At 39.7% G+C, this 12,270-nt stretch overlaps 1 protein-coding gene across 3 annotated transcripts; it reads right to left on the bottom strand.

Moving 5' to 3' along the window:
* Positions 1–782: 782 nt before the first annotated feature.
* LOC146988923 (phosphatidylinositol 3-kinase regulatory subunit gamma-like) lies at positions 783–11,539 on the bottom strand. 3 transcript variants are annotated; one of them, XM_085774707.1, is made up of 12 exons: positions 10,592–11,539; positions 7,165–7,936; positions 5,595–5,732; positions 5,121–5,226; positions 4,921–5,019; positions 4,007–4,184; positions 3,511–3,636; positions 3,195–3,337; positions 2,485–2,661; positions 1,784–1,855; positions 1,472–1,633; positions 783–1,179 (listed from the first exon to the last, which is right to left on the bottom strand). In XM_085774707.1, exons 2-12 carry the CDS (start codon positions 7,439–7,441, stop codon positions 990–992), a joined length of 1,668 nt encoding a protein of 555 aa, XP_085630833.1. In that variant the 5' UTR covers positions 7,442–7,936; positions 10,592–11,539; the 3' UTR covers positions 783–989. The 3 variants fall into 3 exon arrangements, with proteins under 3 accessions (XP_085630833.1, XP_085630831.1, XP_085630830.1); XM_085774705.1 differs by having other exon boundaries at positions 3,511–3,640; positions 4,008–4,184; positions 10,588–11,538; XM_085774704.1 differs by having other exon boundaries at positions 3,511–3,640; positions 4,008–4,184; positions 10,592–11,538.
* Between the last annotated feature and the right edge of the window lie 731 nt (positions 11,540–12,270).

The following is a 12,270-nucleotide window of genomic DNA, read 5'->3' as shown; positions in this document are numbered from 1 at the left end:
CCAGAGCTAGTGTTGTTGTGATGAGGTACTATTTAAGTGCTACCTCAGAAATGCTGCAAAATCTTTAATTAAGTGTTGAATTCATAGTACATAATTGCAGCTGAAAACTATATGTACAAATTTTAAGTAAATTAGACCATTAACTGTAGGAGTACACAATAAAGGAAATGGGCTAGAACAGATCTAGTCTGCCTTCACCTTTTCACCCAAATTAGGTGAAAATTGGGTTGAACTAATGAGTCAGGAATTATTTTAAGATTAAAACGTCCAAACACAACCTGGCTTATATTTTAGATTTTTTTGATTTGTGTACAACTACATATCATACCAAATGTTTCCAACAATTTTCAAACCCAGAGAAATTACTAATTTTATTCAGGGCCAGTCTCATCTGATCACCTGCAAATGCATTATTCCCCTTTACGCATCCATTAACCTTGTCAGTGTCTGTCAGAAGCAGGCAAAGTTTTCCTTTTATGCAGGTTTAGGCCACATTTTCACTTTATACTTTGTTGTTCTTGGTTGCTTTTAACTGTTTGAATCGGATAAACGGTTTTAGCCATTGGATGCATGGATCATGTAATCAGAGAAACAAGCTGCAAACTTGAGCATAATTGCAGTCATTGCAGTCAGTAGCTAACAGCACAGCTGCACCAGCACAAAGTCACATACTGTGCGCTTAACTAACAAAGCTGTTAGTGACCTAATCAACCTTAAATCTACTGTGAAAAAATGACATGTGCTCCAAATACCTTAGCAAAGCATTTCAGTGTTGTTTAGTGAGTGTTTTTTGTTTGCTGTGACCTCATGCCAATGCAGGTTTGTTACATTTCCCAATGTTATTACTGAAACTGTGAAATTTTTCGTAAGGTGATGACACTAACCGGTACGCAGTTTGAGTCTGGTCATAGTGTCCATCTTGGTGCGCCCTTTGTACTAACACGGTGAAGCTTTGGGAAAGTGCCATCAGGATGGCGTGCTGGTGTGTCTCAGCTGGGCTGCTGGCTGAGAGCGGGCCAGGCCAGGGTTACATTCAGCTGCTTGTTGTGTTGAATCAGGGATGTGTGTCGGTAGTGGAGGACTAACTCTCTCAGCGATGAGTACAGGTTGTAGGGCTCAGCGAAACCATATCCTGTGGACGTCCTGTAGATAACGCAGTGCTTCACATCCCCATCCACACTGCATAAGAAGAAACCTGTCACTTCCTGTCCATGGTTAGCATTTCCGACAAAACATAATGAATCCAGCACTGACCGTTAGATGCAAAAACATTGGCGATTGATTTTTTACTAAACTGTATGTTGTCCTGTCACTGTAGTCTATTTAAAAATATCTCCATGGTAATGTCTGGTGTACTAAAAATGCTTCATACACAAATATGAAAAAAGTGGTCATTTAGGATTTAAGAGGGTAAAACAGTCATGCATACATCCTTGTACAAAACATTTAAATGGGGGTTGAAAATACTCACACGACAGAGCAGGCAAAGGATCCTATCTGAGTCTGACTGTCCCTGATGAGAAACGTCCCATCCCTCCGACCCCTCAGCAGCTCCTCTGCCTCCTTTCGTCTCATGCCACCCACGTACCAGCTCGTCTCCTCCTGATGTGTATCATCCGCCAGGGTGTATGGGCTGGAGGACAATGGAGAGTTTACATTATATACTTTTAAAGCCAGCAATTTTGCTAAAGACAGTTTCATGTACAGTTACCCCCCCCCCCCCCCCCCAACATACACTTCACGACTGTGAGTTCAGTTCACATCTATAAAAGATAGTACTCACTCTTCATCTTCATTCCTGATACCCAGCCAGTCATTAATCTGGCTCTGCCTGGTGCCTTGCTGGGTGAGCCAACTGAAACATGAACAAACCACAGTCAGGAGGCTAGGAGGTAGCAGAACAAACTGTGTGATAGGTTGGATCATTCTGAAATGTTCGACAAAATACCAAAAGATCGCACAGACAGTTTTACTATTCAGATAAGAACACTGCTTTTAACATGCCCATTTAGATTTCTCATTGTCACAACAACACAGGCACACTTTCGCAGTTAAATTATGTTCTTATATCCTAGACGTTATGCTCAAAAATACTAGCTCTTCAGACCCTGCTGAAGCTGTATCATCATTTGTGAAGACAGAAAGCTGTCCTTTTGAATCACCTAACAAAAGCTTGCAAGGCCATGTTTTGCTGCTTTTCTTGAATCTATTGTGAAAAAGAGAGTTATTCAGCTAGAAAGACATGATCCCATCACGCCCACAATCAATCCATGCACTGAGCATATTGGAGGTCCACAGCTGTGGCAACATGCATGAGAACAGCTGATTGCTTTTTCTATGTTTACAACTCAGCTGTGTCATTGGTATGTGACAGACTGAACTAAACATTTTATCTCAGATGGTTTTCATGTATCCGCCCGTTAGCTCGTAAGTACAGTATTTGTTTTGTATGAAATCCCATTGAACATGAGGAATTGGACTTACAGCAGGTATTGATCTCTGAGCTTCCTGAGCTGCACAAGGTCAGGCTTCAGACTGCTTATTTTCCTGTCAACCTCCATGTGAGCCTGCGTCTTCTTTCTTAAGTCATCCTCCAGCTTCTTCTTGCTGTTGTGGATCTCCTCCACCCTCGACTGCAGCTCCTCAGAGTTGTTTTGAATCCTGGAAGCAGAAAGAGGAAGAACTTTTAACATTTCAGCTTTCTCATTCGCTCTTCACACATTGAATGAGCCATGATTTTTCATTTTAACTGCAAAAAAATGCCAAACTGCTAAAAATTAAATAGTTACAGTAAAAAATCACATTTGGGGAAAAAAATAGAGGTGCATCAATGAATAGGCTGGTGTTTAAGAAGGGCAGGTTTTCTGAGTTATTGCCAATGATTGGTGACAGACATTTACACTCATGCACCACACATTGTTAACATTGTGTACTCAACAGCACAGACAGCTGCAGAGGTGCAAAACATGTTGTTAGCTTGGAAGTTCTTTATCGTGAGTAAAGAACAACACAAATCTGCCAGCATTGCAGAAACTGAATTGAAAATGTTAAGCTGTCATTTATAGTTTTTAGAAAGAAAATTGGAATCAGATCAAATTGGACTTGGTAAGTCAGACATCAGACATCAGAACCTGAAAAAGAATCTGAAATTGGTGCATCTCTTCAAAACAAAGGGTTCATATTTGTAAACATACTTATCACTCTCTGTACTGCTGTCTAATGTGAGGAACATGTTGATATATTCCTTGCTGTAGCGTTCTTGAGTTTCACACTCCTCCTCAAAGATCCGAATGATTTCACTGAAAGCCTCAATGGCTGTCCGTTTGCTCTGCAGGTCCTGGGTTGACAAAGCCAGAAAGTCTTTCATTTAGATTCTAGTTTGCAGAGCAAACAGTCAAAACTGTGTTGGGGTAAGCATTCAGAGGAAAGATATCAACTGAACATATTGCTTTTAACACCACTGATTTACTCTGTAAAAATTAAGTCTCACTGGTGAGGCTGCTGTTGTACCTGGGATGTTTCGTTAAACTCCTCAAACAGACGGTCATACTCTTTGCTCTTCTCTTTGTATTGATCCTGAAATATCCTCAGCTGTTCTCCAACTGCATTAATGTCAACTTCCATCACAACCTGCTGCTGCACAGATGAGACATTGAGAGATTTAAGTCCAAATCACTTTGTAAAACTTACTGGATATGATGCATTTAGTCTAAATTAACATACCACAAGATGTGGAACTGTGACATTAGTTACTACCACATTTGCTTAATGTTTTAGATAATTAAAATAATCCTTTAAATTAGCTGCTTTCCTGTTTGTTATCCCTGTTGCTAGTCTAGATGTAGCCAAAAGACATAAAGGCCAACAATGGCAGTAAACACCTACAGTAAATAAAACATTTAAATGATTTGATAGTTTTTATATGTACTGTAATATGCATCACAGTGAAGAACATTTTGTTGTCATATCAAACATATATCAATAGATGGAGGCTTCACAAACCTACCTGGTATTTGGATATGGGGTAGAGTAGCCGTGTGTCCAGTTTAGAGTTGTACTGGGCTAGGGATTTATTCTGGTAATATTGGATCAGGTCCACCACAGAAGGGAAAGCTACTGGTTCAGAGAAGCCATATTTGCCCCCATGATGGAAAATCTTGATCAGTCTGTTGGAACCATCTTTCCTGTAAAAGTAAAAAAAAAAAAAAAAATGTTTCTTTGAGTGCATGAAAATACATGTCCAAGGTTCTTTTTTTAAAATTGGTAGTGGTTAAGTCTATTGAGCTACTTCAATATAAAGGAAAAACCATCACACGTTCAAATCCAAGATCTGTTTTCATAAAGTAAACAGATATTATTTTGAAATTACAGACGATGTTCCCTATACCTCATCTACACCAGCTGCAAAGTGAAACTAGCAAGTCAGTAGGTTTAGTCTTCTAGTATTGTCTATACTAGATCCATTCATACTCAGGACTGTTGTACTTTGAGTAAGGAAGTGTTTTAACTAATAAACATAAGGACTTGTGCTTTTAAATGGGGAGAATACAGACTAGAAGGGTTAGAGCTTTTGGGTCACAGTTATACATGCAAGATCACACAACAAGTATAAGATGAAAGAGAGACGTGTGGAAAGCACTGATTTAAAGTTTGGAGTGTCTTTCTCTTCAGACAGATGTGAGATGGGTGATTGGAAAAACTTGACTGTGTAGATGGTGTTATGTTGCTGACTGCCGGAGCCTGCGCCAAATTCTAATCAACAAAGCTTTATATCTGAAACCTAGTCTGTCCTGATTCAGCTAAAATTAGATAGAAACCAGGAAATGTATAAAGTTACACATGGAAACCAGTAAAACTAAAGTTAGACTTTGATACCAGGAAATAATAACTGACTTCTGACTATATTTAACAAGTATTCACCTTAGTGTCAGAGTATATTCCCCCTGAACCCGACTGGAAGCATCTCGGACCAGGAATGTGCCATCAGGAGTGTTTCTCATCATCTCATTTACTTCCTCCCTAGACAATATACAAGATCATAAAGGGGCATCATCATAAACAGTTCATTTGTGTAAGACATGCGGGTGTACATCAACAGATCATATGAAAAGATTCAATACCTCGAGATGTTTCCCCAGTACCATTCGGCACTAGACAATTGATTGTCCTCAGAACTGGAGTCACAGGCTGCCATCGTTTTGGTAACGTTGTTCTTAGGTTGAAGATCTGACCACAGAGGCAATAAGAATTTTAAGCATGCCTTTTTCATCCATGTATAATACACTATAGAAAACTATTACAAAGCAAGATAATTAGATAATACATCTTCATCCTTTCTATCCCTCTTTTTACTGAACATAAAACACCAACTGGAAGAAAAAGATTGTTTGAGTAGTAGTAGTCCCTCAAACTTCCAATTTCCAGAGTTTCCAAAGTCCAATTTCCAAAGTTTTGAATTAAAAATGACGAAACCACAATACAGGATAGGACAGAAATGAGCTGGAAATATCATGGATGCTTCCATATGGAATAAAAAATACAAGTAGTTACTGTTACACTTAAATAACACTGCAATGAGAGGTTGTAGTGTGTACCTCCTTCCTTGGCAACGTTTCTCAGCGAAGGAAACACATCATCATGATCAACAAGGCAAGAAAGATCCTCCAGGAACGCTGTCAGGGTGTGACACCGTGCCTCGCTGTCGTTCTGGTCCACCTCGGGCTCCAACAGCTCTGAAACACCAAACATACGACGTCCCAGTGTTGCGATGTCGGTTCAGGCCAGTCTGTATGCGACTGGCTATCTGCACTTTTTGGCTGTTCAGCACACACTGCTGGCCCACTGACAAGGCCTCAAGAGGGTGATATCGTAGTGTTGCTTAGTCTTGCACCATGTGGGAGACCCTGTCCAGACTAGTCTACTGACAGGTGACACTGTCTGACTGCCTAAAATACCAGAACTGGCACTCCTCAACGCTCGGGCACAGGCAGCCAGACTCTTGCTGCTTAGTGCCCGACCTCGCCTCGCCTTGCCTCGCCTCGCCTCGCCTAACAAACAACAGCTGTCTGGAGAGAGATGCCATGTCGGCCTGAAGGACTAAGGCTGATGTGCCAGCATGTCTGTTTGTATTTATTGTCTGTGTGTGCATGCGTGCGTGCGTGTGTGTGTGTTAATATGGCATTAGGGAAGCAGGGAAAGGTGAGAACCTAACTGTCAGACATTTTCTGAAAGCATTGCATGTATGTGTGAATTATTTGTGTTTACCAGTAGGTGGCTACGCACACAAGCGCGATGCACAAGTGTAGCGAGAGGCATGCTGTTAGCGGATGCTGTAAGTCATCCCTTCAGCACTTGTGATGGCATGCCTGGAGATGCATTAAATCGCTGCTGCAGATGGAGTTGTATGTTTGAGGAATCATACGTATGCCGTTGTAAAATTAGAAAGGGTGGAAACTCATTTACCCAGTGCCTACAAAGAGTGGAGCTCTGTCAAAACTTGCCTGGTGCAGGAACCTGAGAAGAGTTATTCCTCTAATGAATGATGAATCTAGGTGAATCTAGATTTTGTTTAGAGCTTAAACAAATGGTAATTAGAATTTCTGTAGGTTTTATTCAATCAAACATTCCCCGGCTCTCATAATTTGCTGTTTTTTTTATTTGTTTTTGTGAGAGTAAATGGAGTATATCTGGCTTTTGGCTTGTTGGTTATGTAAAACAATCAATTTAAAGACGTTGCTGTAGCTTCAGGGGAAATCTGATGCTGTTTTGTGATGGGTTTCTTAATTAATCATTAGTCATCATTAAATGTTTTGACCATGGCTCTTAAAAATCAAGAGTGTTGAGAAAATTTGAGAAATCTTAATCTAAAAAAAGAATACAATGAAATGTTGCCACGTATTTGCAGAAATGATTCAAAATAAAACCAAATTCAGTATTGACTGGATGTTCCTTACTGAAGTTCTTGCTGTAGTTGACTTTCTCCTTGTCGTTTTGCACAGTCTTGTACCTTGAGTATTTATCAAAGATCCCAGTTTGAGTTGAATAACACCACTTTTTGAGTTTGTTGTAAGACAGAAGAAAAGACGGTACAGGAAAGCCAACACCTTTTCACAATTAACGATCATTTCAAAAACATATTTGTATTATAGCACCTTTAATTGTTACCTTGATCTGCTGGTGACGGCTCAGGCCCAATAGCCATGGATATGTCTGTCTGCTGTTGTGATTGGTTAAGGGTTGATGATGACATCATCATGGGAAACACAGACGGGGGCTCCGGATTATCTCCCATATGGTTGGCGCTTTCATTGATGACCACGGCCTTGTCCCTGAGATGGAGGGATGCTAGCGATGGTAATGTGAAATCAGCTGGACAGAGCTCGTTGTCCTCTGCACAGTCTTTGCTGTCGACAGGTCTGAGCCGGAAACTCTCTTCTGCCATTTTCCCGACACAGACCGAATTGTCCAGCTAGGTTTTACTGAGGCGATGAAGCAGCAGATGCTAGATGCCACGGTGCTGTTGATGACATACTATCAGCTAACAGATACACTCATGGCGGAGGACAGAGAGGGCGACAGTGCAGAGTTCATGGCTGCCCTGTGTTGTGACGATAGAGCATGTTCCTTGGCCTGAACCCCTGGTTTAACCACATCACACAGCAGAGTGATGACATCGCCTGCAGATTGTATGTTTTTTTTCCTTTATATACTCGGGGAGCTTCTTGCATTCACGCACTGTTCTGCTTTCACAGACATTTGCTTAAAGGCATCCACACCTGGGAGCGAACTTGAACAACCACCATTGAGCACTGAATAGAGGGCCCGGTTCATAGACACGACAGTTACTGAGTTGCTAACCCACTGGAGAGTTACAGAATGAAGCATGACAGTCTCATATCTTCATGAAGGACTCACACATCAGCTCATGCCAGAGTGCCTAAAACAGAAGAGGCACAAAGAGTCTGAGAATCAGCACAGTAAAATGTGGTGATGGGGCTTAAAATACTTAGAATTTGCACATAATCTGGATTATTTAACAATTTGCATCCCACCTCCTGATCTGTCTCATTTTATTTTTTCATATCGGGGCAGTTGAACCCTTGTTTATCACCTTTTCATGTTTAAAGGTGCCACATTTTTGGCAATGGCAATTTCAGAAATTTCATAGGCTTTGTGCAGCTTTGTGTAGCTTTGAATTACACTGTTACACCAGTATGCATTGTATAAGAAAAAAATATACAAACATAAATGAAAAACGACGCTCCAGTGGCTCACCCTGCAAAGTGCAGCCCACATAGGAAATGTCCTAATTACAGCAGCCTGGGTTCGAATCCGACTCCCTGCCCTTTGCTGCATGTCATCCCGTCTCTCTCTCCACTGATTTACTGTCTCACACTGTCCTCTCATAATAAAGAAGTAAAAAAACGAAAATATATGTATTTTAAAAAATAAAAATAAAACAAGTTTCTTAAGCAATTAAAACTTAACTCTAAAAAAAATTCCAGAATTATTTTGTAATACCCAAGTTCATATAATCAATATCTAAATGTCCTGTTTCGTTATAGAGAAAACTGATGGAAACAGCAAAGATGTGACACTTAGAAGCGGGGCCTCAGGATTGTTGCTTTCTTTAACCAGATGAATCCCACAAAGGATTAAAAATTGCACTGAAGATGAAGAGCGGTCAAGGTACTGACACATTTTAATTGTGAAATGCTCAATCGTATACTGGAACAGGATAATATTTCATTATCATGATGAGCAAACTGATCAGATCATGATTAGCACATTAAATGCAGGCAAAGCTGTATTAAGGAGCCAGTATTATGAAATAGAGATCAATCGAATATCTTTTTTTGTGTTGAGAGTGGCTGATGAGGAATTCCCGATCCTTAATAAATTATATGAGAAGCAGTCATCCATCAGAAAAAGCTGCATTCTCATTGCAGAAAATATTAAACATCTAAGATGCCAATCTGATCATGAAACTTTTGCTTTTGTGCCACAGACACAATTTGCTTAAACAGAATGAATAGTAATGTATTTATGCAGATTATTCATTGCAATGAAAATTGTGTTGCTTCACCACTCTGGATGTTATAAGTCCAGGGATCAACATCTAATGTAACGGTCCGTGAATATCAGTACAATGATGCTCTGCACTTGAAACTGATTCATCAAGGCTTTTGTTCCTTATATTTTATTATTTAAGTGTTGCTACTGACAGTGAAAGAAAAATATATATATTTCAATGTCAAAGAGCATAGGGATATTGCTTTTGGGCTTTCTTAAATGTCATGGGATTTTTAGCTCTTGGGAGGTCTGAGTTTCTTACTGGTCTGCTTTTTTTTTTTTCTTTTTTTTTTTTTACATAACTGTTTAGTGTTATATCATGAAAGCCGTTACATTGTTAAGGATTCAGAGGGACTGCATCTAAATCCCCTTCTTCTCCCAAGTGTCTGGGATTAGTCAGCAATTTATTATGCTCCTATAGCCTTTGCAATGTGACAATCTATTGAAGGGATGTCAAGGTTTGCTTAAAATTGTTGACCTATGACCTGCCTCTTTTTACCTTTTGTAGGTAATTTTCCAATTTTGAATGAGGACAGACGGTTGTTAGCGTAGATAGTTAAGGTTTCCACAATTTTAAAAATCTTAAAATGTTATAAATGAATTAAGATTCACCAAAATTTATTGTAATGTTATAAGACATGTTTATATGAAGGCTGTTTTTAAAAAATAGCAATATATGACCATATCTAAAGTCATCGTCATTCAGTGATGCAGCAATGTAGATTGAAAGTCGAGCATTTGAAATGGCGTCCGCATCAAAATACTTCCAATGGTGTGCAGCCACAAAATCTTCATGGTACGTTCTGTGCAATTCGTATTGAAATGATGTAGGAAGCAAAACATGATCTCAAAGTCTTGTGGTCTTTATTACATAAGCCTGTTTTTACATTTTTTAATACTATTCACCTTTTTTTTTAAAAACATTTTTTAAATCTATGCATCCAACTAGGACGACACATCAGAGTTACTTTTTTGGTATCGATAAATGTTGCCGTTTGTGTTCATTAGTCAGAGAAAATGTCTCAAACTAGAACATTTCGTAACCAAATCAAAATACAGTCGGTGAAGTTTACACAGCTGAAGCTGTCCCATTGGATTGGTGGGTCCATTAGAAATGGTGAGAAGCCAAGTTGGAGACACAAAAATCTATGTTGCATTGTACGGCATCGCTCTCCTGTAAATGTCACATTTTGAGTGTCAGGCAGCTGAAGTTGTCAATCAGCTTTTTATTTTGCTGATGATGACTGTCCTCGGACTGTGTATTTGTTTTTGTTAGCAAAGCAGTCGTAGTTTTTTAGTCATCTGTGTTTGATTCCAAAAACGGGACGGCTGTTGTACGCCATATTTCCCCACCGCCTTCAAGCTTTCCATCGTCCCATACCTAAGCTTGGAACGACGAAGATATATGGGTAAACATGCAGAACTTTCAAAATGGCAACTTCTGATGCAGTTGACATCTAGACAGCCTGAAAAACTGAAACATCATTATGAAACTCAGAACAGGACAGTACGCACCTACCTGGGCCAAGACAGAAGCGACTGATCGGCACGGGAAGCCAACATTTCATCGACATCCATGAAGCTGCGAAGAGATGTGGCTGGACGCACACGTGGCTCAGATCAAACCAACCACCGGCCTTGGTCCTCACGCCATCCCCCCCCCTACCATTCCTCCTATCCCGTACCACCTCTCCTCTCGCGTCCTCCATCTTTTAAAGATCCTCTCCCCTTGCTTGTTGTCCATCCCCTCTGAGTGGCACCTTTTCCCACGCTGCCATTCCTCAGGGTATTTCCCGGCGTCCCCTCGTTCACCGATGGTCTCATAAAAATCAAGACAATTCCAAGACACTGTCCACTTTGTTTTTACTTTAACTTGTTCTTGCAAATTGTAAAAATTTCCACTGATCGCTCGGATGCTTTATAAAAACCTATAAAAAATACATATAGATGTGGAAAAATCTAGAAAAAAACTGTGTCAGATAGGAAAGTATATTTAGGTTAAGAAAAAGCAAAAGTGAAAGTGGCAGGACTACTCTGCACACCGTAACTCTTTCTCACAGTTTGAGAGCACAGTGTAGATGCACAGTGGGGGGACAGAAGCATGAGAGTGAGTCGGTGGGAAAAAAAAAAAAACTCCTATATAAATAAATAAGGGAAGGATGCCACTGTTGCTATACAGAGCGAGGGGCTTAGTGGTCTGCTGAAATCCTATTGGCCGGCCTGTTGCCATGTGCTCAGGAGTCAGCAGAGATGCTGCTAACAAATCAAGGAAATGTTCTAATATTAGACTGTATGTATCCAGGCAGCGGGAGCCCCTGACCTCTCAACTCCGCCAGCGTTACGTTCCACTTCACAGATCAGCATAATGAAAGAAGTGGTGTGGAAGTAACTGGTTAAAAAAATGTTGCGGCAATGTAGACAAAACAGCAGACACAGCCCCCACCACCACCACCACCACCCTCCATGATATCCCAGTTATTTTATGAAATACAGATACATGATGAGATTTTAATTTCATTTAGTTTTCAGTATTTGTTGAACATACGGTTTGTATGTCGGTGAAATGTAGCATTTAAAAACAACCTATTTCAACCAATTTTATAATGACAGGTCGTGCTGTAAAAAACTAGGTCTGAGCATTAAAAATTTAAGAAATTGTGACAGTGAGCAAAGGAAGCCCTACATTTGCTATATATTTTATGAGTAAAATACTTTTACGTTTTTAAGCTTTATGTCTGAAGATGTATTATTATTAAGAAACATGTATTTTACATGTATTTCTCGCATATCATGCACATGAATCAGCAAATCAATAAACCTGCACCTGTGAGCTATATCTTATAAAAGTAGATCAGATTCACATTCAGATTTTTAGGTCTTATTCAGTTTGTATTATTTATTCCCATTAAAGGGTAGAAAAACTAAATTGATTACTAAAGTGAAATGATCAGTAATCTGTCCCCAATCTTAATCTAATCTGAAACTGCATTTTTGAACTCTGAGAGTGTCCTGAAATATGAGAGGAAAGTAAAGGATGAATGAATTATTTCATATTTAACCCTGCAAAGCTCACAATATTCACAAATCCTTTCACCCTTATCCATTCACCACCACCTTTTCTGGTTTTAGTTTGTTGTTTCCATATACCTTGTGTACAGAATAATCTCTCACAGTTAGACAGTTTGTACTTGACATTTT

The sequence above is a fragment of the Trachurus japonicus genome, chromosome 4 (genome assembly GCF_045865225.1).
Source record: "Trachurus japonicus isolate A0001 chromosome 4, Traja_1.0".
Classification (NCBI taxonomy): domain Eukaryota; kingdom Metazoa; phylum Chordata; class Actinopteri; order Carangiformes; family Carangidae; genus Trachurus; species Trachurus japonicus.
This window is presented reverse-complemented; position numbering and strand designations above follow the sequence as displayed.

Coding starts and splice junctions, on each gene's coding strand:
- LOC146988923 (XM_085774705.1), bottom strand. CDS start 7,441: ATGGCAGAAGAGAGTTTCCGGCTCAGACCTGTCGACAGCAAAGACTGT. Junction 5,733..7,164: donor GCCGTCACCAGCAGATCAAG/GTAACAATTAAA, acceptor TTGGTGTTTCAG/AGCTGTTGGAGCCCGAGGTG. Junction 1,180..1,471: donor TCCTTTGCCTGCTCTGTCGT/GTGAGTATTTTC, acceptor CTTCTTATGCAG/TGTGGATGGGGATGTGAAGC.